Source organism: Tiliqua scincoides, chromosome 1 (assembly GCF_035046505.1).
Source record: "Tiliqua scincoides isolate rTilSci1 chromosome 1, rTilSci1.hap2, whole genome shotgun sequence".
Taxonomy (NCBI): domain Eukaryota; kingdom Metazoa; phylum Chordata; class Lepidosauria; order Squamata; family Scincidae; genus Tiliqua; species Tiliqua scincoides.
In genome coordinates, this window is record NC_089821.1 from 119,481,798 (window position 1) to 119,509,593 (window position 27,796).

At 43.6% G+C, this 27,796-nt stretch overlaps 1 protein-coding gene across 4 annotated transcripts in view; it reads right to left on the reverse strand.

Annotated features, from left to right (window-relative positions):
* The window catches only part of HECW2 (HECT, C2 and WW domain containing E3 ubiquitin protein ligase 2), a 184,680-nt gene that overhangs the window by 10,048 nt on the left and 146,836 nt on the right, over positions 1–27,796 (reverse strand). For all 4 annotated transcript variants that reach the window (XM_066614981.1, XM_066615068.1, XM_066615238.1 and 1 more), the window contains 7 exons: positions 26,204–26,324; positions 25,270–25,383; positions 9,831–9,983; positions 6,220–6,318; positions 5,348–5,477; positions 2,225–2,371; positions 623–737 (listed from right to left, as the gene is read on the reverse strand). In XM_066614981.1, the coding sequence (XP_066471078.1) occupies positions 623–737; positions 2,225–2,371; positions 5,348–5,477; positions 6,220–6,318; positions 9,831–9,983; positions 25,270–25,383; positions 26,204–26,324 (879 nt within the window). The remainder of the gene's footprint in view (positions 1–622; positions 738–2,224; positions 2,372–5,347; positions 5,478–6,219; positions 6,319–9,830; positions 9,984–25,269; positions 25,384–26,203; positions 26,325–27,796) is intronic.

A 27,796-nucleotide genomic window follows, 5' to 3' on the forward strand; every position in this document is an offset into this window, starting at 1 on the left:
AGTTTTAATAACTTTTTTTCTATTTTATTTCTAGAGATGGTTCATTATCATATATAAATCAGTTTCTGAGTGCATACTCTTTCTGTGCACACTGGCATCTCAGAAGAATTTTGTCAAGACTCTGGTTCCAATGGCTTGTGTCTAAGCATATTTGGAATCATTTTCAAAGAGCCAGGAATGAACTCCAAATGTCAGTTAATTCAAAGATATCTGTCAGTGAAATATCTCTGAAGATGGAGGTTTCTCATCTTTCACAAGTCCCACAGTCTTTACCATCTGCAAAAAATTACTGCTGAGCATACCTTTATATCTCAGATTAACCTACTCTGTCTCACTTGTTACCAGCTGTGCTATTCTGGATTTTACCCCTTTTATCAAATGAAATGCCTGCCCCTAATCCAAAGCTAAGTGGGGAAAATCCTGGCCTTCTGAAGCAAGCTTAAAATAGGATCACATGCATTCTAAAATTACACTGCAACAGATTAATTTCTTAAATTAAATTAGAGTCATTTATTGAACTGGTGAAAACAGTTACTTCTTTTGGTTTATTCAGACTGTGACCACCCAGGCTGCCAGAAGATTGTGACCAAAATGTATATATGTATATTTTAGAAGGCGTCACCTCCTCTGTACTCAGTGTTGTTTCTCCAGTCACTTAAGTCAATTTCTGCAGTGCCAGCAATAACCAACTCCAGTTCTCTTGCATCAAATACAGACACCAGCCTAGCATCAACGACCTAGGGGAAAAAAAAATGTATCCAAAATATATGCTTTGCTGTTTCCTTTTATTTCTGCCATCAAACAGACTCCCCAGTATATAATATTGTATAATTTTGTGTACAATATTTGAATTTAAAAAATTAAGAGATTAGTTTTTCCTATTTGGCTGCAGATTCATTCAATGATCAAAGTATTTGCAAGATAAAATTGATAAAAAAAATAATAAAATAACCCCAGGTTAAAAGAGATGGGCAGCCCAAATTCACCATACAGTTCTGAATGCCCCAAAATGTCCTTTTCCTCTGGCATTACATAGGCAACTAGGAATCACTGCTGGTAGATAGTTTTGCTTGAGTTATGACTCTTGGGGCACAATCCTAACTGCGCCCTGAGCCGGCGCAAGTCTCTTGTACCAGCCTGGGAGGGTCGCAAACGTGCCATAAAACTTGTTTGCACCTCTGTGGAAGTAAGCCGCACTAGCACATGGAGGTGCGCCAGCCCGCATAGGCCAAAGCCAGCCTCCACGGCAGCAGGAAAAGGTAGGTCCACACCGGTTAAGCTCAGCTGGTAGGAGGGTCTGGGGGGTGGGCGGAGGGTGGGGAGGAGGCGTTTCAGGGAGGAGGGAGGGAGGACAGCTGGTGATCCAGTGGGCAGGCGGGGAGCAGAGATGGGGCCAGGATTCAGCAATTATGCCAGGTTCTAGCCCCCATTCCTGGGTGGTGCGGAGCAGCTCCCGGCTGCTCCTCATCAGGTGGCGCAGATCCGAGTAGACTCTTTGGAGTCTCTGCAGCTCTCCCCAGAGTAAGGCGAAAAGTTTCCCCTTGCCTCAGGTTGAGCCTCAGCCAGCCGCAAAGCTGGATACAGTGTAAGTTAGGGTTGCCCTGCCTGAGGTCCTGCCTCCTGGAAAAGTGGAGATTTCACATGAGCACAGATTTCATGGAGGGCAGGGTGGCAGTTATAAAGAAGAATCCAACTGGATGCTCAATGCTTGATTTCCAAAAAGTTTTCCTGCTAGTACAAAGTACTATTGCCTGATAGAGAGGTAATTAATGTCCATCTCGTCATCCCATTTCAGTAACCAGAGATTGGCCACCCAATCACTAGAAGGTTTTGAACCAGCACATCTTAGGAATGGCTAAAAGTCTATCCCAATAGTAATAAAAATATATATAAATATAAATATGCTAAACAACATCAAAATGCTGAGTACTCAGACTAAATTATTGGTGTCTCAACCCCTAAATTATCTGTTGACTTCTAGCGACATGAACAGCAATCATTCCATTTGCCAGCCCCCTATAAAATGCAGCCTTATGATTTGACTCAGCAGCTGTAATGATAAATTCTGCAAATATAGTACTAAAGAAGACAACTCAGAGCTTCTCAGAACAATTTAGTTAATTGCAGGGCATGCATTAATCATGACTCATAAGTAATCCTACTAAACGCTGGTGGCATTTAATGTATTATGATATATTGCACATAGCATTAGATTTGTTTTTACCTCATAGAAACCGCGTACAAGACTCTCTGTTTGCTGCACAACACCCCTCTCAATTCTCCATTTCACCATCCTCTCTATATATTCCTTCTTGTTCTTTTCTGTGACAGGGATGTTGGCACCCCCAGGTTTTAGTTCCCGTTCAGTAATCTTAAAGAAAAACAAGCAACATAATGTTACAAAGAGGAATCTATTGTAGAAGCTGAAATCTCTCTTGGGCAAAGAAGCTGAAAGTTTCTTTCTTGGGTCAGCAATATTAAGTACAAAGCAAAAAGGGCTGCAAAATGATAGTCAAGCAAACTTCATCTCTGGCAGACAGAGATTATTTCTAATCTACATTCTACAACAAGAATTCACGTACAAGGCAAAGAAAGATTTTTTTTCTGACACCCCACCATTTCAAATAAACAACACATCTGTATAAAAGTATCATATGAAGAAAGAGTGACAAGTTAATAACACTACTGTTACTGTGTGGCAAATATTTAAAAAAAAATACTTTTTCATGGTCAAAGTTCCACATTGCTGTGGCAACGTCTTCAAGCATGTACTAGGGAGGTCACTGAGATAACAGTTCTCAGTGCTGCATCTTCATCAATGCTACAAGCTCTGGCATACGGCCTATACAGTTACCATCTGCGCATGCTAGTCCTGTCCTATGAAGTTCTAACCTCACACAAAATATTGGGTTTAGCACAGCTGTATCACAGCAGTAACATATGAATCATGCTTAAACTGGCTTCAAGAGGGGGGTGGCGTTCCCTTGCTCAGCTTCAAGAATTCTTTGGGAAACTCTGCCTACTCTCTGTTGAATGAGGGAGCTCCCCTGTCATGGAGTGGCTCTGGTACAATGAAGAGGAAGCCAGGCAGGAAGCCAGGGACAGGACAAGTTGTACAACTGTCAAGTAGTTTTTTGAGCAGTCATCTCTGCTGACTTATGTAGTGAAGTTCTGGACATTTGCAGAGATGACCACAGAAATTCCTAGAGCTTTTTCCAGCATTCTACCTCTGATTTGCAGTGGTAAAACTGGTAAAACTCCATGCATATGTTGTGTCTCAAAGGCAGGAAAAATGTCCAATCCCTCAATTCCTTTGAGAACCACACCCTTAGTTTTTGCTACCCCAATGTATTTGATGTTGGATAGATATATTTTGCCTTCGTGGAGTCCCTGGAAACAGTTCCAGTCCCTGGAAACAGCCTGTTATCTGCCCAAAATGATGCAGTTATCTTAACATAGAAGAAAAGAGCTCACTGGATGTCCAATGTGTGCAGAGTCCTTTCTTCCTCTGAAGTGAGGTTCAGGAAGTACAGAGGCAATCTCAATGCCTTATTGATGTGGACTGTTGACCATCTTGGGTAAAAAGGTCATATCCAGTCTCAACTCTATTTTAGCTAGATTAAATCTGATAAATGGAGATTCAGAACTTAGAACACATAGTTTGCTGGCCCTCCATCCTGAAGTAAAGGCTATGAGACAGTCCTGGCTTGAACATGAGAAGGTATACATTCAGTATAGCCATAAAATCACTTGCCCATAGTTGAGACAAGACCAAGGGTAAACAGGTTCCAGAGGCAAAAACAGATTAGCTAGACCAGGGGTGTCCAAAGTTTTTGGCAGGAGGGCCACATCATCTCTCTGACACTGTGTCGGGGGCCGGGTAAAGAAAGAATTAATTTACATTTAAAATTTGAATAAATTTACATAAATGAATATATTAAAGATGAACTTATATGAATGAATGAAGGTCTTGCAATAGCTCAAGGCCTATAAAAGGCCTTGTACAAAACAAGGCTGGCCTTTCCTTTGCTGCCACTACTGCATCATGAAACAGCAAGTAGTGGAGGAAGCCCTCATCCCACAGCTCACGCAAAGAGGTCAAACAGTTGCCTTCACGCTGAGAGCAGTTGCATCGGGCCAGTGCGGGCTGCAACAAATCTCTGGAGGGCCAGAGGCTCATAGGAGACTGGGGGCTCCCTGAGGGCCGCATTGAGAGGCCTCGAGGGCCACATGTGGCCCCATGGCCGGGGTTTGGGCACCCCTGAGCTAGACGGTTGAAGAATGTTCTGACTGTAAAAGGACTGAATTGATGTATTTTCTACTGTTGGACAAAAAGCAGAGATGGCAACAAACTGAACTCCTGCTGTATTTTTAGCTAAGTCTAGAGACAAGGTGAAAGCCGTATCAAGTATGTTTTGGGGAGGTAATTTGAGGTAGACCAAATGAGGCTGGAAACTCATTTGGTTGATAACCATGTGTTTTGCATCTTCAGATGTTGAGAGAGGAAGAATAAGAGTGCTGGAGGAGGGACTATAGCAGCTTTTTCCATGGATAAACACCCAATGGGAGTGAATGTTACAAGTCCAATGTGGGTTGACACTCATGGATGCAATTTTGCATAGATTAACAGTATACGTGGTCTATGCCTTAGCAAACTCTTGGACTGTCCAGTAGCGGCATTGTAATCCCTGTCCTTGCATCCACTAAGCCCCCTGGGAGGGTCTCCCGCCTACATGTACATGAGACTCAAGTGTATACATAAGGAAATGAGTAGAGCTGTGGATCAGATTGCTCCTGCTCAACTAATACTTCATCATAGAGCTGTTGCAGCCCCCTGGTTTACTGGGGAACTGCAGGCAACGAAACCCGTTGGGAGGGTTGACAGATATCTAGAGTAATTTTGGAGGAAAACTCATAAGTCTGATTGAACACAGTCTAGAGCACATATTAAAACCTACTCTGTGATAGTCATGGCAGTGAAGAAAGCATTTTTCTCTGTCACCCCTTGTTCTGCGCAGTGCGGTGCCTTCTACATCAGGCCTCGCTAGCAGGGAATGATGGCTGCTCAGATGCTCTCTACTTTTTAAAAGCATTATAAATAGCATCAGAAGCAGCCTTTGAAATTACAAAGCCCTGTAGGAAAGCTAATCCAGAGTTTTAAAAAAAAATGTAAACCAGTGTTTTACAGAGTGGGGGGGAACCTTCTCAAATAATGTGGCAATGAAATAATCACCTCTGAGTGAAGGAGATATAGTTATCTAGCAAAAGAGCACAGAAAGAAAAGGAAAAATAAGCACCACAGAACTCGCCTTCTCGATATAGTTTTTGAAAGAAAAATTGTGCACACCTGTCCAAAGACTTCTTCATTTACAGTGAATGTGAGATCTAGGATATCATGTATATCGTTGTCTTTCATCCACTGCAAACTCTGGTGGAACTCCTCATCAAGGTATTCCAAGTCACTCAGGTCACACAGTCTAACATAAACAAGAAGAAATTAGAGAAAAAGAAATGACAGTGTTTGCAGTGACATGTGCTATTGAAAGAGACAGGATATTTTTAACAACAGAAGAAATAACAAAGAAGGGCATCTAAACAACCATTATTAATAGGTTCCCTTGTGCTAAACAGACTTTTCCAAATCTGTGGATTTTCATAATGGCAACAGCAGTTATTAATTTGTGAAGTGTCTTTATATGAAGAACAGAAAGTAAAATCTTCCACTTGGATTTTTTAAATCAGTGTTTCTGTTTTTTTCATTATATCCAATTCAGCTTCAGTGCTGGTTTATGTGAAAGAAACCATTTAGCACAAGACAGCAATATTGCCTGCTAAAAAACAGATCTATCATTATTAGCAACCAGAAGCCTCCATAAACACAAGAGGTCATTTTGCCATTAATGCCCTCGTATATAAATCCATTTGTCTACACCAACAGTTCTTTTGCTAAACCATAACAAAGACCTCTGTACAAACTTTCCAGCAATATTTCTTTCCTTATTCATTCGTCCATAAATGAAGCTTTCTACACTATATGCAGTAGTTCCACTATGCAATATTAAGCCAGCCAAACTGTAGGAAATATGAAGTAAGCCACCAATATTATTAAACCTCAATTTGGCTTAAATTTAGACAACTAGTTTTTATAAAGGCATTCTGTTGTGGACAAGAAATTGCATTATCTTTTTTATGGAATCTCAAAAAACTGTTTCTACTCACATTCTGAGGAGAGCTTTATAAAATGGCCGTGTAAAGAAGGCATCTAACAAATACTGATGTATCAGAGCAAGACCAAGGATTCGACCACTGAACCTGAACCTATATAAGAAAAAAAATTGAGAGCAGATCAAATTTATTATTAGTTATTAGGAAAAAGTCATTAAAATTATTATATAGGTGAAGCCTGTTTATCTGCAGATTTTATATCTGCGGATCTGGCTCAACGCAGGACCCCTGGACATGTGTTAAGCCAGACTTGGCCCAACTTGAACTCTCTGCAGGCGACTGGAGTGGGCTCTGGTAGCCTCCAAAGGGCTTTCTGAAGCCCACAGAGACTGCACGCATCTGCCCGTGGCTTCTGAGGGCTTTCAAATGGCTGTTACGGCCAAAAACATGCTACTTCCAAGTTCCAGAGGGAAACCGGAAGTGACACTCTTATGCCCTACAAGGCAATCTGGGGAAGCCTCTCCTCACAGATACCAAGGCCCCAACTGTAGATGAAATATAATAAAACCTGTTAAAATAACATTCAGTTAATATTGGAAGAGCTTTTTTTGCATCGCTTTCCCATATGCTTATCATTTACATTATGAAACTGGAGGGCTTCCCTGGAAAGCAGGTTGTCTCCATAGTTCAGGGAGACCCAAAAGATCCTGAAACACCTTCCTGAAGACTTCCCACAAGCTTCAGGACACTGGCACTCTGCTGACTCAGGGAATACAATGGCAGGTCCTCTCGTGGATTAGGAACTGGTTTGAAGACCAAGAAAGACCAAGCTGTAAATGGGCAATTTTCACAATGGAGAGAGGTGAAAAGCAGTGCTTTTCAACTTTTTCACAAATGACCTGAAATTGGGGATAAGCAGCAAGGTTGCCAAGTGTGCAGGTGCAACTAAATGTTTCTGAGTGGTGAAGTCCAGAAGGGATTGTGAAGAGCTCCAAAAGGATCTCTCTGAACTAGGGGAATGGGCAGCAAAATGGCAGATGCACATAGTAGCGTACATGGTCCAATGTGCATTACCTTACACTGAAGTGCATCTGCCATTTTGCTGCCCTTTCGCCCGATTCAGAGAGATCCTTTTGGAGCTCTTCACAATCCATTCTGGACTTCACCACTCAGAAACTCATTAGTGTGTCATTAGAGTTCTGAGCTCTCTGTGACAGATCAGGAGAGAGATCTTCGGTGGTGGTGGACAACTCAACAAAAGTGTCAACACAGTGTGTGGTAGTGGTGAAAAAAGCCTATTCCATACTTGGGATAATTAAAAAGGGAATTGAGTATAAAACAGCCAATATTATTATGCCATTGTACAAACCAATGGAAGGGCCATCTCTGTCCAGTTCTGGTTGCCACATCTCAAAAAGGACATAGGCTGAAATCCTAACCACACTTTCCTGAGAGTAAGCCCCATTGAACAAAATAGGACTTACTTCTGAGTAGACCTGGTTAGGCTTGTGCACATAGTGGAACTAGAAAAGCTACAGAAGAGAGTGACCAAAATGATTACTGGGCTGGGGCATCTCCCTTATGAGGAAAGGTTACAATGTTTGGGGTTCTTCAGTCTAGAACAGGGGTGTCCAAAGTTTTTGGCTGGAGGGCCACATCATCTTTCTGACACTGTGTCGGGGGCCAGGGGAAAAAAAGAATTAATTTACAGTTAAAATTTGAATAAATTTGCATAAGTTTACATAAATTAATACATTAAAGATGAACTTATATGAATGAATGAAGGTTTTGTAATAGCTCAAGGCCTATAAAAGGCCTTGCACAAAGCAAGGCTGGCCTTTGCTGCCGCTACTGCATCACAGGCGTGAAACAGCAAGCAGTGGAGGAAGCCCTCATCCCATAGCTCACGCGACAGGTCAAACAGTCGCCCTCATGCTGAGAGCAGTTGCATCGGGCTAGTGCGGGCTCCAACAAATCTCCGGAGGGCCAGAGGCTCATTGGAGACTGGGGGCTCCCTGAGGGCCACATTGAGAAGCCTCGAGGGTCGCATGTGGCCCCAGGGCCGGGGTTTGGGCACCCCTGGTCTAGAAAGAAGACGCTGAGGGGGGACATGACTGAGACATAAATCTGAATACCGGACGCAAGGGTATGCAACTGGCAACAGGATGCAGGTACTCTGTTGTCTTCAGTGCTCTCTGAGGCAACTGGTGGGTCACTATGAGAAACAGGAAGCTGGACTAGATGGGCACTTGGCCTCTTCCAATAAGACATATGTAGGTATGAGAGAGGTAACACGAACATTACAGAGACTAATAGGCAGGAGCCGTGCGGTTTCATTTGTGGAAATCAAACTGGTGTGCGCGCGCGTCTGTTTTGATGTTTTGCACTTCAGGAGAGTGGAACACTGCTTCTACAAACTTTTAAAGTCATTTTTACACACAACATAGGTCAAGGATCTCTTAAGATGTGCTTCAAACTGACACTAGCCATATTGTTTAAAAAAAAATCTCAATACAGAACAGTTCTAAGTACTGTTGAGAGCTGCAGTTTTTCCAATTTAAAAAAACTAGGTCATTTCCCACCTTCCCCTCTAATCTGTATTCATGGAAATAGCTGAAACCAATGAGATGCAGTAAACACTGATTGAAATCTTCTCTTGTTGGCTGACTTGATTCCGGATGTAATGTTATTCTGCATTTCACGCCCCAAAAGTTGACAGAGTAAGAGACTGTTTGCTTTCTAGTACAAATGCAGAGTCCCATAGAACTGGTATAAATATCCACAAAACCACAGTTTTACTGACCATGGGAGAAACAAGAACAGCATTGAACACAAGATAAATTAAAAAACATGCAGTTTACTGCTGAATCATAAAGAGTCAATTTTAGTACTGTACCTCAGCATGAAGATGAGTTATTCACCGAAATTCAAAAGTGGTCATGATCTGTCCTTGATGTTTTGGTGAGTTTATTGTTTGCGTTGTGGGTTTTTTGCCCCGAAACACTGTAATTTTTGGAGCACTATATCTATGGACGCACAGTAATCTTGCCTAACTTCCAATACGGTTGCTAACAGCTGACTATTGATCTGTCATGCCTTCAAACACTCAGAAAGGAACCAGTTCAGTATGCCCTCCCTTCTGTCATTTCACAGAGAAAAACAGCTGCACATGTTTTACGTAAATAGATGAAGTTTCACAGTAGAATAAGTAACATCCCAATCCTAAAGGCAGCAGCGGCGCCAAAACAGCTACCATTGCAGCAGCACCTGCCAGGGCTGCTTGAGATCTACTCGGGGGAAGAGGACTTTCAATCCCTTTCCCTGGGGAAAGCCCCAAGCCCTGCAATGGGCTTCTCAAGTCTGTGCCAGCTATTTTGCCTATCTCGGCACAGAGAAGAGGATACGGCAGAGCAGGGCTCCGCTGGTACCACCAAGGGAGTTCTTCTCTTGCTCCAGGTGGCATCTGTCTGGCACTGGGCTGAAGCCAACACTCCCTGCATGGAGGGTGCTATAAATGTGCTTTACAACATCCAGCATCAGTGATGTGCTTGTACCGCCAGCGCTGAAGAGCTCAGGATTGGGCTCCAAGGTGCTTTCATGGGGGAAGTAATTTCTGCTCCACAAACATGATAAAACATAAGAACTCTGTGACTAAGAATTCTTACCATTCATGGTGATTGTCCACAAAAGCAGACATAGGACTTATTTGTACAGTGTATGTATCATTCGCTGAATATTCAAACAGGCCATAATAAGGGTTGAAGAGCTCTCTTGATACCAAGAAAAAAAACTCCCTTGAAGGTCCACTGTAGTCCAACCTTTAGAAAAGAAAAGAAAACTCATTATATAAATTATATAAATTGACTGAATGAAAACATTTGCAAGTTTTTTATAAGGTAATTTTTCTTCCATAGCAAAGGCCCTGGTCCTTGATTCTTCAGCACACATTTCAGAACTGAAAGTTTAGAAAGGAATTTAATGACAGTTTATACTGCTACTTATATATTTGGAGGTGATAGGAGATTTCCATTCTATGCATTTGTATCTGGGAGGGCCCATTCATGTACACAAACCATTACTTGATGATATAGTTACCAAGTAATAAATATAGTATGCAACCTGTTTTTTGTTGGTACTATGACAATAACATTCTTCAGGAAGACAACTCTTAGTTTTCAGTGCTATCTCCTACTAGCTTTTGTTTATAAATTCAGTTTGAGCCTTTCTTAAGAAATGAGAGGGAAAAGGCATAATGCCTTCAAAACAACTACAATGTGTCTCACGAAATTAGTACTGGAAATGAAAATCCTCAAATTCTACTTTTGCAAACTGTAACTATGATCATAATTTAACTTTTTCACTACGAATAAATTGCAAATTTTCATGCTGTCATTTTTCTTGGTTTTTACTTTACTTTCTTCAGATTTCTGTGTTTTATTAAAGAATCTAGAAATCATTTAGATCAAAATCAGAGCTTTATCAAAATCAGAGCTGTCAGAGATTACCAGAGTTTAATCAGAGCTGTCAGAAACCAAAAGAAATTCACTTCTCACGTGACAGTTGTGGACATCGGAAAGGGTATCTGTCTTGGCTTAAACAGTAGTAAGCTAAATTCACAGTCTTGCATTCTTCATGGGCTCACAACCAAAGAGGATAAAGACAGTGAATACCACAGGCCAACACACATTTTGCTTCCTTAAATGTTACACCAATTCCAGGGTATATTTGGGGTGCTGATTCCAAAAATGGCATCCGTTTTGCCCTATCATGTCTAGTTTTGGCGACACAGTATTTAGTGAACCATTTTTTAGTGAATGGTTCAAGCAGCTTCCCCTTGAGTAATGGCTTCCTCATGACGAAGCCGCTTGAACCATTCACTAATGAGGTTATACTATATCTCCAAAACTAGACGTGATAGGGCAAAACGGATGCCATTTTTGGAATCGGCACCCCAAATTCATATCAAACCACCATAAAGTTTGGAAAAAACTTTTCTGACCCTCAGTTTTGTAGGCCTGTGTACTCAGCAGCAGGTCTACCTCCTCAGATCATTTCCTTGCTTTGTTTTTAAACACAAAAAGCTGCTTTGACAGAGTCAATCTAGCCCACTACCGTCTAAATGGACTACAGGTAGCTCTTCAGGGACTTTGGTAAAAACCTTTCCAGCCTGACTTTTTATTGCAACCACCTATTAGGATTCAAATTTGCATAACAATGACATTGCAAAAGGATTATTAACACAATGCTTTGGTTGAGTATCTGGTATATTCCTGTCTCGGCACCATCCAACATATGTATAAATCTTGAATGAACTTTCATTCATTAGACATTCTTCATTTTCAAGGGCACAATCAGCACTGAGTTCACTATGTAGGGAGCTGCATTTTTTTTTTAAACATCTAGAGAGAATTACCAGTCCCCAAAGACTGAGAAATGCTGAGCTTGATGGACCATCTAACACAGTAACCCTGTGTTTTCTATTATAAAGGTTGTTGTATCACAGTATTAACTTTTGCAGTTGTGGACACAAACCTTAACCATTCATAGTTCTGTTTTACCCTTTGTCTTTTAAAGGGTACAAATGAAGGCAGAGAGTAAGCTGTAAAGCCCCAGTTCCATTGCATTGCTTATTCTACAACACCGAATGAAACATCATAGTAGATAACATACATAAAATGCATCTTTAAACAGAATGAGATATTCCTTATAATTTTGCATATTACTTTTTTTTCATTTGTTACCTATCTGTCATTAACACAGCACAATCCAGGGAGAAAAATAAGTGGACTGAAATTTCACCAGTTTTCTCTCCCACAACCATCATTTAATAAATATCTGTTTCCTAGCAGGTTTAGGATGCAATCCTAAAGTGCCCTTGTGCTGATGCAAGCCTCTTGCGCTGGCCCAGGAGGTTCGTACATGTGCCGTAAGGCACGTTTGTGCCTCCTCGAGGCTGGCACATGGGCTTCCTTTCTCAGGCTCGCATCGGCCCTGCTGGGCTGACTCAAGCAGCAAAGGTAGGTGAGGAGGTGGAGACGAGGCAGGAGGGAGGTGTTCCTGGGTGAGTTGTGGACGGCCCCAGGGGCAGGCGGGCGGAGAGTGGGAGGGAGGGCTGGGATCCAGTAGTTATGCAGGATCCCATCTCCTGTTCCCAGGGAGAATGGAGAGGCTTCAAGTCGCTCCGCACTCCTCAAGAGGTGGCGCAAGTCTGAGGAGACCCATAGGCGCAAGCGGCCCTTAACCAGAGGTAAGGGGAAATGTCTTCCCTTGCTTCTGGCTGAGCCGCTTGTGGTCACAATCCTGCACTGGGATACAGTGCAAGCCTCTTGGCTTTGCCTGTACCAGCACAGGATAGGATTGCGCCCTTAGAGATGCACAAAAATCAACTGGCGTGACTAATTTAAAAATTCCATTTCTTAAAAGAAAGAATAAATTTCAACCATAAATAACATGCTGTTTTATAGTTCAGAAGACTAAACATTAAAGCTATGAAAACTTTCCAAGTATTTGCCCAGGTATCCCCCCACAAACATGCGTGCCACAAAAGACTTGGTTGAAACAGGGTCATGATTTATTCCATTACAGGGTTAATAATATAATAATAATATACAGTATTTATATACCGCCTTTCTTGGTCTTTATTCAAGACTTTATTCAAGGCGGTTTACATAGGCAGGCTTATTAAATCCACGCAGGGATTTTTACAAATTGAAAGAAGGTTCTTTCTTTCAAGAACCACTACATTCAAGGTGTTACACTCCGATCGGTTGCACAGCGATTGGTGCAATGCAACGGGTCCTGACTATACTCCACCCCCCTTTAGTGCGGGCACCTAACTAGGAGGAGACAGTTCCTGTCTGAGCCCTCCTTTGGGTGAACCACCTTGACTCAGAACCTGAGCTTGCCCAAGGCTCCTCCAGGTTCTTCATCACCAACCCCTGGAAATGGGGTCCAACCAGCTGAATTCTTCTGCCCACCCTGAGCCGGGGAACCATGAAGGTGAGCATCCCAATTCCATTCCGGGGTCAAGCCAGGCTGCCCCCGATTCGGGTAGCTTCAAGGCTCAGCACTGGCCTTAACCCAGCCTGTTGCTTGCCTGAAGGTAGACACTGGTTCCCTATTTCTCCTCCCGTTCCCGCACTACCCTGCCACACCGGGGGGGGGCTAGCTTGGCGCTTAGCATCCCCCCGCCCCATCTAAGAGTCCTTGCAGGACCCGTTGCAAGTCTGACAGAAAGATATGGTTCCCGACCTCTGAGAGATGCATGCCATCTCCCCTGTAAGGGGGAGGCAGAGAGCTCACTATATCTGGGTGGCGAAGCACCAGGCTGCCAGCTGCCAACACTTCCCTCCCCAGGTGCGCATTCACCTTCCTTCTGGCTCCATCGACTCCAGCCGGGCTTGTAGAGGAACAAAGAAGCTGGGGAAAGCATGGGCGCCAGGCTTTAAACTACACGCCCCAGGCTTGCCCTCTCCCCCAACCAATAGCTGCTCAGCACGTCATGCAGGCGGGGAACCGGGCAAGTCTCCCTCCAACTGCATTCCCAGCTGGAGGGCTTTTCTAGAGATACTGCCACCTTGCCAAAAAAAAAGTGCACCCCATATGTTAGATGCTTATCTTCAAGACTCGATATGTGATCCTTACAAGGGTATGCTTCTCAACTACATCCTAATGTAATAGTGCTTCGTTTCCCATTTAAAGGCACAGAATTGTGTAGTAGCTCTTATTTAATGACTCATCAAGTACAGGCCTGGCTTAACTGCACATCATTCCCGTTTCAGAAGTGAACAAGCAGCCTTGAAACGATTTTCTAAAAGTTAATTTAACCTGTAATTCTCCCTCCGGCACAAAGGTCAGATTCTAACCCCCCTCCCAAGTAGTCTGGAGTTACACTGGGTTGCTCAGATCTGCACCAGTGATTTAGCTGGCGCAGATCTGAGTAGCCCCACTGAGGTAACTGGGGCAGTGCTTGGGGTAAAGGGAAAAATATCCCCTTAACCCAAGATGTGCCACAACCACCTTCTAACCTGTGCTGGATATGGTGCAGGCCAGTTGGTCTGCCTGCTCCCGCACAGGTCAGGATTGGGCTCTAACTTTTTCTGTCACATCCATGCTATAGGAATAAATGTTTATTGTCCAACTTCTTGTCTATATCCACAGCTGTCCTAATTTGTATAGTTAATTCAGTTTAGTGCACATACAGCTTCTTCAGGAAGTGTGATATGACTGGTCCCAAGTCCCAAGTCATGTGGCATTTAATTTAAAATACTACCTGTCCCGGAGATAATCAGATGACTGTCTGATGATCTTGCCTATGAATGACCAACAATGAAGCCTGACTCAGAAACTGGCATTTGCTTTCCATTTCCATTTGCTGGAATTAAATATATTGTTTGGAATATGGACTGATAATTCCTCTACAGCTAGTGCTCGGCTCCTACATTTTAAAATCTGGAATAGAAGTGTGTGAAGTTTTTGTCCCGTTACCCTCAATTTATTTTGAAATACTTGATCACTGTGTTCTTTCTGATTCCCCTTGAATTGAATTGAATTGGTTACATGAATTCTGCCTTAAACAGTTCTGTTGGATAGTTCTTGACCAGGGTAGAGATTAGCCAGCTTCCTCCTTAGTTGGAGGTGGGCACAGGATGGTCAGGGGAAGATATTCTACAGAGCTAAGTCATTCTGTGTCCAAATGAGGCATCGGCTCCCAACCTCACATCCAACCTTTGCATCCAGCCTCCGCAATGACTTGGGGACGGAGGGTTGCTTTGGTTGAGCTTGGTCAAAGCAGGGGTCTGGGGAAGGCGGGAGGGAGGCATTCCAGGGCAGGGGGAGGGCGGGAGGAGGGCAGGCCTGGGAGCAGGAGGCAGGGCTGGGTCCCAGTTGTTATGGTGGATCCCAACCCCATTTGAAGCTGCTCCATTCTCTTCCATTCTCTATTCTCCTCCATTCTCGAAGCCGCTTGAAGCCATTCCATTCTCCTCGGACTTGTAGCTTACCCTGTTCTTCATGGTGGATTACCCAGGGTAAGGGGAAGAGTTTTCCCTTATCTCCGGCTGAACCACTTCTGGCCCCAATCTTGTGCTGGATACAGTGCAGGCCTCCTGGCCTGCCTGTTCCAGTGCAAGATAGGATTGCATGGACAAGGTGTAAAATGAGAAAATAGTCTACAGTTATTTGTATGACAGAGGCAAAGGGAATGTTTCTCAAGATGCTGCTTCAAGGACAGTTGAAAAGGAACAGAAGGATTGGGTGTTCTGCATGCACAGTTATGTATGGTGTTCCCCCACTTGAGCAGGGGTGGAATGCCCCACAAAGTTCTGGAAGTTTCCATAATCTGCTTTGCACATGTGCAGCACTCCATGTAACTGCATAGATCAGAGACCATGAAGAAGTAGTTAACAATATTGGCTGAAACACCTGCAGAGAACATAAATGTTTCCTCTGCTACCTTTCAGGAGCAGACAGATTGACTGATTCATAATGATTCAGTCCATAATTCTGATGGTGAACGAAGACAGTTTATACAACAAATCCATCTATTAACACCTGTGAAGGGAAAGACCTCCTCCTGGCCTCCCACACATCAACACTATGAGAATTTTTAAAAAGCCCCCTAAAAATGCTAGTAATCATCATCAACACACCAATGTCATTAAATTCTTTCTGTATTTGGGGAAGGCGAGAAAGGTAACTAAGCTTGAGGACATCCCCTCTATAGTTTGGCAAACGGCATGACAGAACCATTGAAGCCAAACAGTCATTGCACATTTTCAGATGTTTGCATTGCTGAGTGGGAAAACTGATTTATCATTAGGGTTACTGTGGAGAGCCTTTCTTTACAGATGAATACTCCGTATGCAACAGAGCCCCAAACCGATCTCCTAAAATGAATGTCTGCTGGTGAATTTGAACTTAAATTTTTCTAAATTAGGCCTTTTCAAATTTGGTTTCTTCTCCAAGTGCGACTTTAGCAGGTCCTGCCTTTGCAGGTAGCACTTTTGTTAGTACCACTGCCACCAGAGATTGATATTATGTGTGCAACAGAGGACGGATTGCCACACAGTTGTCCCTGCAGTAAGGGAGAACCTTCTCTAGTTGCTCCTGCCTCCTGATTTTTCCTGTGCTCTGCTCCCCCCTTCCCCAACCTATGCCCCTTCTGAAGGGCTGGACGAGGCACTGCTGCTGATGCACTGTCACCCCGGTCATCTCCACTCCAAGGAAGGTTGGGCCAAGCAGGGAAATGCTATGCAGTCACCACCGCAGGGGTGCAAAGTATCACCTGCCATACCGTAAAGTACCATCAGGAGCATTTGCAACACTGGTTGAAAAGCACTGCAATATTGGTAAGAATTCCTTAATTTTCTTTTTAAGGTACAGTATTAAAAAAAGTAAGTACTGCCTGATTCTGAACTGTAAACAGTAAGTTCCTATTTATTTTATTTTTATCATAGCCTTCTTCCACGGATCTCAGGGCAGCACACAATGTTATCTCCCCTTCCATGCATTTTATCCTTACAAAACCCCTGTGAGATAGATTAGGCTGAAGATGAAAGCCCAAGGTTACTCAGTGGATTTTATTGCTGCATGGAGATTTGAACTCCAGTCTTTCTACGTAGCTTTGGCCCACCTCTCCAACCACTACACCACAATAGTTCTCAAAATGGGAATAACCTGTGTGCCCTTCCTGCAGGCCCATTTGGAGCTGAACCAGAGCCTGAAGCGATGCCCAAATTCAACTCCCCTTTTGTCTGTCAATGGAATGCGGTGGCACGGCAAATTAAACCACTGAGCCGACAAGCCTGTTGACCGCAAGGTTGGCCGTTTGAATCTGTGCGACGGGGTGAGCTCCTGTTGCTTGTCCCAGCTCCTACCAAACTAGTAGTTCAAAAGCATGTTAAAATGAGAGTAGATAAATAGGTGCCAACTCGGTGTGACGGTAACTGCGTTCCGTGCACTTAGGCATCTAGTCATGCTGGCCACTGTCTACAGACACTGTGGCCATAGACACTGTGCAATGTCTATGAACTTTCAGCTTAGAAACGGAGATGAGCACTGCCCCTAGAGTCAGACATGACTAGGCTTAATGCCAGGGGGAACTTTTACCTTTTGTCTGTCAGATGTGTGCACAATCTACCCCCTACCTTCCCTGCCACTCCATGCTTCTTCTAAACTAGACAAGGAGGGAGGATTCAACATCTTGAGAATTTCAAGTTTCATTAAATAAAAATTTCTAGCCCTTATGGCTGGAAAGAAGATAAGCTTGACAAGGTGAGAGAGAAATGTTTAGTGAGATTTCTAAAGCCAAAAGCATGCGCAGTTGGGCTTCCTTTCATTAGTGGGACCTGCATAGGCTCGTTGTTCTATCCCAGTGGTAGGATTGAAATACTTTAGATTTAAAAAATCTAAAGTTTTTACCTGAAGCAGAATTTAAGTTGAATTACACAGAACTTTCATTTTTCTACTGCATAATATACAGAGCCACAGTCTTATGACAAATAAACTTCATGACCTATAAATGGTGTCTGAGAACACCCAAAGACTTTACTAGTTTTTCCCTGTTCCGATTATGTAAAATACAAGCAAAAAGAATCATCTGTGGTCAAAAGATGCTACATACAGAGTGATACTCCCCTGCTTCCTTCCTCTCTCCAAACATAAGCAACAATGTCAGGATTAATGTGGTTTGCTGTAGGTCACATGAAACAACCCGAATTCGGTTCCTTTCATAGAAATGATGTGATATGACTCCTGTTGCATTATTTATGAATTTATGAATCATTTATGACTGTCAGCCCATCATGACAGTCCTTGTAGCTTTAGCATAAAATTGAAACCTTAGCATAAAATTGAAGAAGGGCCAAACAGAGACAACATTTGCACCCAACAGGTGCAAGAGCAAACATCTTAGTGCTGTAGCATAAAAAAAAACAAAAAAACAACAACTGTGGCTCGTAGCTTCCTAACCTTGGGGACAGTTAGATAAAACACAAAGCAAGCAAAATTCACATTGCGCTGATGTCCAATACAGATGAGAAGTGAGATTTTCCATGCATTTTCAATCACATTATTTCCAAAGATTCAATCACAGGGAAATTAGTAATTGTCCTCTTTGGGTGCAGTGGAAGTCATTCAAATACAGTGGAATTTATTACAATAAGAAGCTGTGATTACTTGCTTCACATACTGCTCTCTTTCATGTAATTCATTGTCGATCTTTTGTTTTTTGATGCTGTAGTGAACAGGACTGCTTTATCCTAAAGCAAAGCTCTGTTTGTATGTTAACGTGGAGCTGTCTTTGCTCAGTCAGCCTGCACAGTCTGCCATCATGATCCTTGTTATCTGTGCATACATTGGAATGGCTTAACCTGGAATGTGTATTGCAGAGCTGGTGTGGCTAACACCTGACTTTATTAGAGTAAGGACAACAATATGCTGGGTTTTGCTCACATCTGTCATAGGCCAGGTTCTCACAGTGAGGTGTGTGATTGTACCACATTGTAGGGGGTTACCATGACTGAATATTCCTCCATTCCCCACACAACAAATAATATGAACACAGAAAACTAGCAGGAAAAACTAGTTAGACCAGGGGTGTCAAATCCGTTTCATACAGTGGGCCAAATAACATTCAGGATGTCTGCTGAGGGCCAGTGGCGTAGCTAATGATTGTGTAGCCTGGTGCCAAGCTCAAAATGTTGCTCCGGAAGTGATGTCACAACAGGAAGTGACATCACGCCCGGACTTCTAAAAAAAGTGAAAATTGGGAGGAACTCACCTCCTCCCCCATCAGCTTGCCACCTACCTGCTCTGCTGCCTCCCCTCAGTCAGTGGCATAGCTAGGCATCTATCTGCTACCTGGGTTCAAAGAAGATTTGTAGCCCTCCCCAGGCAAAATCAAATTTCATTAAGTAAATAAAAAAGTATGCCCCTTATCGGTCAGAGATACAGTGCAGGGGTGAAGAGGAATGGTTATTTTCCCCTTGCTAAATACAAGAGGGGCACCACTTGAAAAAGTGCCTTTGTATTATAATACATGGAAATGAGAGCTGACTCATATTGACACCTTATCGGTTTCATGCTGTATCATGTTAACACGTCATTGCAACATGTCAATAACATAATAACATGTCATTGCCTCTCAGAACAATCAGTTTCATAAGTCAGTTTTGAGTTAAGAAAATCTATTTTTTGTTCCATAAGACAGTTGTGTTTTAATTTTCTGGTTAATTGGTCGTAATTTTTGACAGAATAAAGATATTTCAATGCAGTTTGTTTCATTGCATTAAGCATAAAATTATCTTTCCAATTATATATAACATGATGGTATTATTCATACATACCAAGATTTTCACAATTTTGGTCACTAGTGTCAAGCTCAGCTTGTTGCCCCCCTAAAGTTTGATGCCCGGTGCAACTTCTACCCCCTGCACCCCCTTAGCTATGCCACTGCTGAGGGCTGGAAGTGATGTGATAAAGCAGGAAGCAATGTCATTAAGCAGATCATGACCAGAATAAGCACTTTTGTTCTCACCTAGGAACTCATTAGCTGCAAATGACAGAGAAGAAAATATGCAAATCTTTTTCAATTTTCAAGATATAGGAAAGCTCAATTATCAAGTGGGCTGCATTTCAACAGTGATACCTCAGAACAAGTCAGTGGCTGATAGTGGTGCTGGGAGAGCCAGTGGGATAAAGAGCTCCTGAGGGCCGCGTCCGGCCCCCAGGCCTTAAGTCTGACACCCCTGTCAAACGTCTCCCTGACAACTAGTTTCCCACATGGAGAGAACTTCTTTTGTATGGGGAAGCATTTGAATCCCTCATTCAGTCTAAAGTGGTATAGTCATAACACAGATTCACTACCTCAGTAAAATCAAGACCATAACATTTTAATAAAGAATCCCCAAGGGTGCATGAGAATATCACGTGCACAGGCAGCGTGGGTTACTTCTCCTCCATTCTCACACAGTGGGCTGTAGTGGCCTCACTGGATCACCACAGATGTCATATCACTTTTTTGTCATCTGGTAAGGCTCAAAAATGAGAGATATAGGAACAACTGTATGAGAAACAACTTCAGAATACTTCAACTAGTGGTAAAATTGTGAATGCTGACAGGAAACATCAAACCTAGAAGCCAACACTTCTTTCAGTCGATACATATTGCTCTAATTATTTATGGAAGAAAATTCTATTGCTGTTTTATCACATTCACCAGGGATTTTGTATTCATTTCTGCAGCATTTAGCACTGGCACTGATGTGGTTTTAGGTCTCTCCAGATGATTAAACAAATGTGATTTTTCTTTTTACAATACTCATACTAGCCTCTATCCAAAGCCAGTAGCACTGTATCTGATATCTATGTCAAAACCCAAAAATGAGATGTGCATTGTTGTTGTAGAATTTACTAGGTTGATAGAAGTTAAAGAAAAAAAATAAATTACATAAAGGCTCAACGTGCCAGGAAATTGCTGAAGGGGAAAGGGATAGCCTTGTTGCTGTTCAACAGTTTTTGTTGCCATTAAAGGACAAAGTGGGCATTTTCTCAGCACTGCAAATCAGTGTAGGAGCGCTTTACTTCTAAAGTAGTTACAACTTTCTTTTATAAAAATGGAAAATTAAATGTATAAAGTACAATAAATAATAAATAAAATAAACAGTGTGGCCATGGAGATCCAGGAGAAAACAGTTGTGCGCATTAGTCAGTGATATCATAGTGACTAGTCAGTAAGTGCCCATGACACATAATCACCATCAAAATTCCAGTTGTCATTATGCATCATTGGGACATAGTAGAGTAAAGGGATAGATATAATTGCAGCAATAAAATATTTTGCATGAGTGCAGACAAAAAATTATTTCTCCAGGACACAAATGTTATCTTCTAGATCAGGGGTTGGCAACCTTAAATACTCAAAGAGCCATTTGGACCCATTTTCTGGAGGAAAAAAAACCTCAGGAGCCACAAACCCTTTTGACATCTAAAATGAAGATAATACTGCATATATAGTTTTTTTTCACCTTTATGCTCTTATAGGTCCCATTTTTATAATGTAGCCCCCTCTTGTAGCTTTTAGTTAGTTTTGTCATACATTCTTGTCCTGTGTTTACAGACGCCTGGTCCTCTATGGTGTTTTGCCTGATTCCAAGGCCATTCTCTGCCTGGAGAATTATGCCCACTTTAAGCAAATTAGCTCCCCTTCTTTCCACTTCTTTCCCCCAACAAATGACCCTGGTTCTGCCCTGCAGTCCTGCTGGACCCCACCTCCAGGGTAGCTCGCCTGTTCAACCTGCAGAGGTCCTTTCTCCTGCCAGCAGCCTCCCACCACTACAGCAGACCCTAGGTCCTCAGCAGGTCTTGGGCACAGCAGCCACACACCAAACTCCAGTGTCTCCAGCAGTCCATTAGTCACAAAGTCAGTCAGATCATCCAGGGCAGAGTCCAAAGTCAATAAGCCAAGTCACAGTCCAAGATCAGATTCCAAATAAGTCAGTCAAATCAGTCAGAGTATCCAAGTCAAAGTCAATAAGCCAAGCCAGTCAGTCAGTCTCCTCTCCTACCTCCAACCTGCACTCCTTCTACAACCCACACCCCCTTCCTCAGGTGCTTATTATATCCCTGAGGGCCCTATTGCCTTCAAGTGGCTGCAGCTGTGCAGCACACTCTGCTGGATGCCCAGGCCTTACCCTTAAAGGGGCCACTGCTGACACCACATCTACCTCCTCACCAGATGCCAGATCTTCCAGGATTCCAATACATATGGCAGTTATGACATCTGCTTATCTTACATGGATACTAAAGAACTCCCCCTACCTTCCAGAGGCACCCTGCTGGAAGGAAAAAAGGACACAGACTCCAGAGGTGGGGAAGAGAAGAAGCCAGGGGGGGGGGTAACCACAGGCCAGCTTCTGCCTTGCCTGCCTGCCCTCCCTCCCTCCCTCAGGCTGCAACCCTCTCCACACTATTCTGGGAGTAAGCCCCATTGGCTACAATGGGACTTCTGAGCAGACAAGTTGGTTGGAGCTCTCAGGCTGCAGTCCTCTCCACACTTTCCTGGGAGGAAGCCTCACTGACTACTTGTGAGTAGACATAGGAGGGGGCTGAGGCTGCAGCCCTCCACACCTTCCTGGGAGGAAGCCCCACTGACTACAGCGGGGCTTACTTGTGAGTAGACCTGCACAGGAGGAGGCTGAGGATACAGCCCTCCACACCTTCCTGGAAGTAGTCCAGGGACTACATTGGGGCTTACTCTGGAACAGACCTGCACGGGCTCCCACTCACCTGTCCTTGCGCTTGGCCTTGAGCAGGCTTCAAGGCTGCCATCCCAGGCACCCTTTCCTGGGAGTAAGCTTCATCCACTGTAATGGGGCTTACTACTGAGTAGACACGCAGGATGTCTCCTCTGCTGTGGAGAAAAAGCCACTCCTTGCACTGAGTGGGAACCTGCTCAGGGAAAGGCAGGCTGTAAGGGTTCACAATGGATGAGGAGGAAGGCGGCTCAGGATTGGCTGGTGGTCAGCCAGTGAAGGGCCCTGAGCCATTCCAACAGAAAAAGCCAGAAGTCTGCTGGATGCTGATTGGCCGAGCCTGCTGGAAAGTTGGGGAAGGGAAAAATAGGGACCTTAAGCCTGCAGAGCGGGCAAAATTGGAAAGGGAAACCAATGTGGGGCAGGTGGGGGTGAAGGGAGAGGAGGGCAGTGAGCTCAGGGGGTGGAGGGAAGCAGCCTGCCCTCCCAGCACAGGTGCCTCCTGTCACACTCTTTGCCACTTTCACCTGGAGGAGCCGCAGCAGACAGCTGAAAGAGCCACATGCAGCTCTAGAGCCACAGGTTGCTGACCCCTGTTCTAGATCAATCAGGGGAGTCCAAACGTTTTGGCAGGGGGACCACATTACCTCTCTGACACTATGTCGGGTGCCAGGAAAAAAGATTTGCATTTAAAATTTGAATAAATTTATATAAATGAATATATTAGAGATGGAACTTATATGAATGAATGAAATAGCTCAAGGCCTATAAAAGGCCTTGCACAAAGCAAGGCTGGCCTTTCCTTCACTGCCACCGCTGCTTCACAGACATGAAACGGCAAGCAGTGGAGAGAGCCCTCGGCCTACAGCTAACACAAGAGATTGAACAGTCACCCTTATACTGAGAGCAGTTGTGCTGGGCCAGCATTGGAGCCAGCAAGTCTTTGGAGGGCCAGAGGCTCATTGAAGTCTGGGGGCTCCTGGCGGGCTGGATTGGGGGTCCCTGAGTGCCTCAAATGGCCCCAGGGCCAGGGTTTGGGCACCCCTGTTCTAGATCACTGGTTCCCAACCTCTGGTCCACGAGACCCTGAGAAATGGTCCAAAACATCTCAGAAATGAAAAAAGACGGCCTTTTATCATTTCCAGCGTCTTACAATATTAATTTGCCCCAACGACTGCCTAAGCTTCTACTGCAACTGCCAGGGCTAGCCTTGCCGTGAAGCAACCTGAAATCGTCACACGGAGCAGAACCCTTGGAAGGGTAGTGAATGGATGAGCTCTTGGCCAGTCTGTTCTCTCCAGTCTTATTGTGTAAGGTTAAACAGATGGTAAAACAGATGCAGTGCTTAATGGTTAATAGCCAGCACCATGTCCTGCTCCCTGCTTCACACTTCTATGTGGGTAAACTGGGAATGAATAAGGAAAAGGTAGTTCTTGCTGCCATCACCCAAGGCTTGATAGTCCAGAAAGAGGAATGTTGCCTTAGGACAGTGACATCACCAGTGCAGGCCCTACCCAGAGCAGATATCACCCTCCATGACAAGTGATAACCCCGTACTCATCAGAAGTGACATGTGGCACCCGGAAGTGGTACAACAGTAATACGATATCATAATCGTGTCATCACACACACCACTGAATTACTTCTGGGTTGGCCATTTCCAGCAGTTCAGAGCCTGGGGGGGAGGCCCATCCACTGCCAGATGTGGCACACACCTCAGCTCAGCAGGGGCTCAGGTGGCATGTCCATCACCCCCCAGGCACATCATCCGAGGTAGGCCACCCCAGCCTTTCCCCCGCTTGTTACGCTACTGCCTTGGGAAAACCTCCTCCCAGGTTAAATCTAGGAAAGTCCCCTTAAAAATAAACAGCAGAGGAATGTGCGTAATCTGAGAATGGTGGCAATCTGCTCCTTCTTGGATGAAACAGGCAGGTGAAACAGCAAGAATACAAGAAATTAAAAGACTGTAAAATATCAAAGCAATGAGAGAGGCAATGCTGGGAGAAAAGCAAAGGTAAAATGCAAGGCAATGATAATTCTAATAAGAGGAGAAAAGGGTGGTGGCAGTTACAGTTGGCAAGGATGTTAAAAGGCAAATAAAACAAAACCTGAAGTGACTCCTCTGAGTACTTGCTGTACCCTATTAACTCAGGCTGTTTCAGGTTCTTGGTCCTTGTGCCCACTCTTTAGCAGAATGGATAGGAGAGTCCCTGTGGAACATCAGATGCTCCTGACATTGGACCTGAGCAAATGCATGAAGGATGCTGGTTCATCACCCCGCTTTTTATGATCTGTGGGCATTAACCTTACTTTACCTATGGGACCAGGTAATAGGAGTCACTTCAGCCATTTGAATTTCTTGCCCCTGGAAATCAGGTGGCTCAAAGTCAAGTTCTTTTACCAGTAAATTGGAGAAGGTCAACAATAACAGTGACTACCACATCTAAGTAACTCAGCAGCCCCCTCAAGATGCTGAGCATCTCAGAAACCTCTAAGGTGACAGAAATGCACAAAACAAGTGAAAACAAATAGAAAAAAATAAGAATGATCAGGGATTTTTACCACAAAAAATATGCAGGATTGAGCCTTCTTACTATATCAGAGATTTGGAAGGAACACAGTGTGTATACACACTAATTAAAACTTTGAAAAAAACTTCATGTACCGCAAAGCAAGAAAATTACTTGTGAACAGCTGTTGGTTCTTGGCTTATACAAGGCATTTCCTGGCTGTAATCCTTCCTCTTTTTGCTTTAGACCACAAAGTACATGATAAAATATCTTAACACAGCTGCACAGCATTGTATATAAAGCACACACTGTATTGGTAGCTACTTCCTTGTTCTACTCACCCTTCCTCTCCAACAAACGTGACATACAGTTTATTTCTTTGCAGGTCTTTTCTTGAATAACCCATAATTTGGTTGAAGGCATCTTCTAGCAAATGGTCTCTCCTGATAATTAATCTATATAACGAGACAAATTAAATCACAATAATTCACAAGCCTCATTTTAACATCTATACTATCTTCTCTATTACCTTTAGACTGCTTGTGATAAATTACTACCACAAACTACAGTCAGTTTCATCTTAGATGCAGTGTCAGCAGTTGAATATGTCTTAGGACTTATTCCTCGGCTTCTGTTAAGGTCTTGAAATGTCAGAATATCTGAGGTAAAAGTGGGGAACTTTTTCTCTGATTGGGTGCTCACCTAGAGAAACCAGCTAGGTAGGCAACACAAACCAGTTAGGTGGGCAACACAGTCCACATTTGTCTCTGCCAGTCATGTGAACCAGTATTCACCTGTACAGGCAGAAGCCTCCTAGACACCTCAACAGTAGACACCGTAAGTAGAGACATATGCTTCAAATGCCAACAGCTGGTACTGACTAGAAGTGCTCGTAAGGTGCACATTGAGGAACATCAATAGAATTTTGTCAAAAGGACAAAATGAAGTTTCCAGAATGATGAGAGGAGTGATTGCTTGAATAACCATCACCTGCTCTGCGATATCCAGAGCCCTGAGTCAAGCCACCCAGCCTGACATGGGGCTACTTTACTCTGTGCCTGCTAAAAGGCCAGCACAGAGTTCAGTAGCCCCATTGCAGGGCCTTCTCCCTTATGAATGCCCCCTTCCCCTGAAGAGCTGCTGGCAGCCATTTCAGTGTCGCTGCTCCTCTAGATGCCAGGCAGCTCAGGACTGGGCTGTTAGTGAGAAGAACTCCCTGTGGTATAATGTACTGGATTTGTCACACAGTCAGGTCTACAGAACACTTCTACATACTTCAATTTCCCCGGGCCCTGTCCATATCCTTTCGTCTCCAGCTTCCTGTAGAAATTCCTCAACTTAGCTTCAAAATCTCTTTTATAAGGAGCAGGAGCTCGAGCATTTGCACGTTGAGTGCCTGCATCAAAGACAGAAAGAAGATGAATGGCAATTGTGCAATACTATCATATTGTTTTATATACTAAGAAGAAACTTGTAAACCATAATGCAGGGGTAGACAAAAGATAGAACATGGAGCTCTTGCCACTTTCTGGCAGACCACCATATGCCTGTTAGTTGCTGGGAATCTTTGAAAAAAAGTTGGACTAAGATACGGTGGGACAGGAAGGTGGCCGCTGGCAGTCAAGAGCCCACGTCCTCCTGCGCATTACACTACCAGAATGCTAGTTCCAGAGGCATAATGCACCTTTAGGCATGGGCCCTAAAACATACCTCTCTGAACTAAACAGAGCACCTACTGTGGAAAAAATGTGAACATCCCATCATCATAAGAACATAAGAACAGCCCCACTGGATCAGGCCATAGGCTCATCTAGTCCAGCTTCCTGTATCTCACAGCGGCCCACCAAATGCCCCAGGGAGCACACCAGATAACAAGAGACCTGCATCCTAGTGCCCTCCCTTGCATCGGACATAGCCCATTTCTAAAATCAGGAGGTTGCACATCACCACCTCCCACACACAAAGCTGTTCTGAAACATTTTGAAATTAGCAGGCCTGGCATTTTTATTCAATCTGAGGTTGATTTCGTCTCTTATCGTCAACTGTGGAAATGTTAAAAAGCACAACGGAGTTAATTGCCACTTGTACTCTCTGAAACCTGCTTTCAGCTTCCGGTATAAAATGACAAATAGTGAAACTCATACACAGCTTTGACAGCTGACTTCCAGAACTAGTCTTTCTCAAAAGAGATTTGGCTGCAAAAAAAGTCACATTTACCCACATGTACTGCAGAGAGCAACTTGATAAGCCACATAGGTAAATGAACCACAAATGCTATCTTTAGTGGAAACTAGCAATCTCACTTCCTGTTTTAGTCCCATTTTATTTTAAAGATTAAAAGCACTAACTTTGCAGCCTAATCCTGTTATGTGGGGATTTAAACCCTCTTCCTGTTACCCGCATTTTTATTTCCTTTGTATATCTGCTATGCCTCTTGGTTTTCTACACCTTCCAAATACTAATATAATTCAGACCTGAGCAGCTGAAATCACTGAAAGCCCATAATGATATCTCAGCTCTTAGTAAATCACTTTGTAAGCGGACTAATAGTATACTGTGCATGAAAATTGGAAAGTTTGAATGTAGGAACAAATATTTATTGTATGAGGGAGTGACTGAATGAGTGGATTCCTACTGGCAGTCCAATCCTACTGGGCTTCTGCACTGCTGAAAAGCACATTCTAGCCACGCAACCTGCCATCGCAAACAGCAATGTGCCATAGAGTGTAGACTGGCTACAGCAGCAAGAAATAAACAACATGCCACCATGGTAGCTTGCAAGTTGGCATGGGAGATGGACAGTGCATGGGGATGAGCGGAACAGGGAGGGGAGGGGCAGAATGGAGAGAGGAGGAGGACAGATTATCA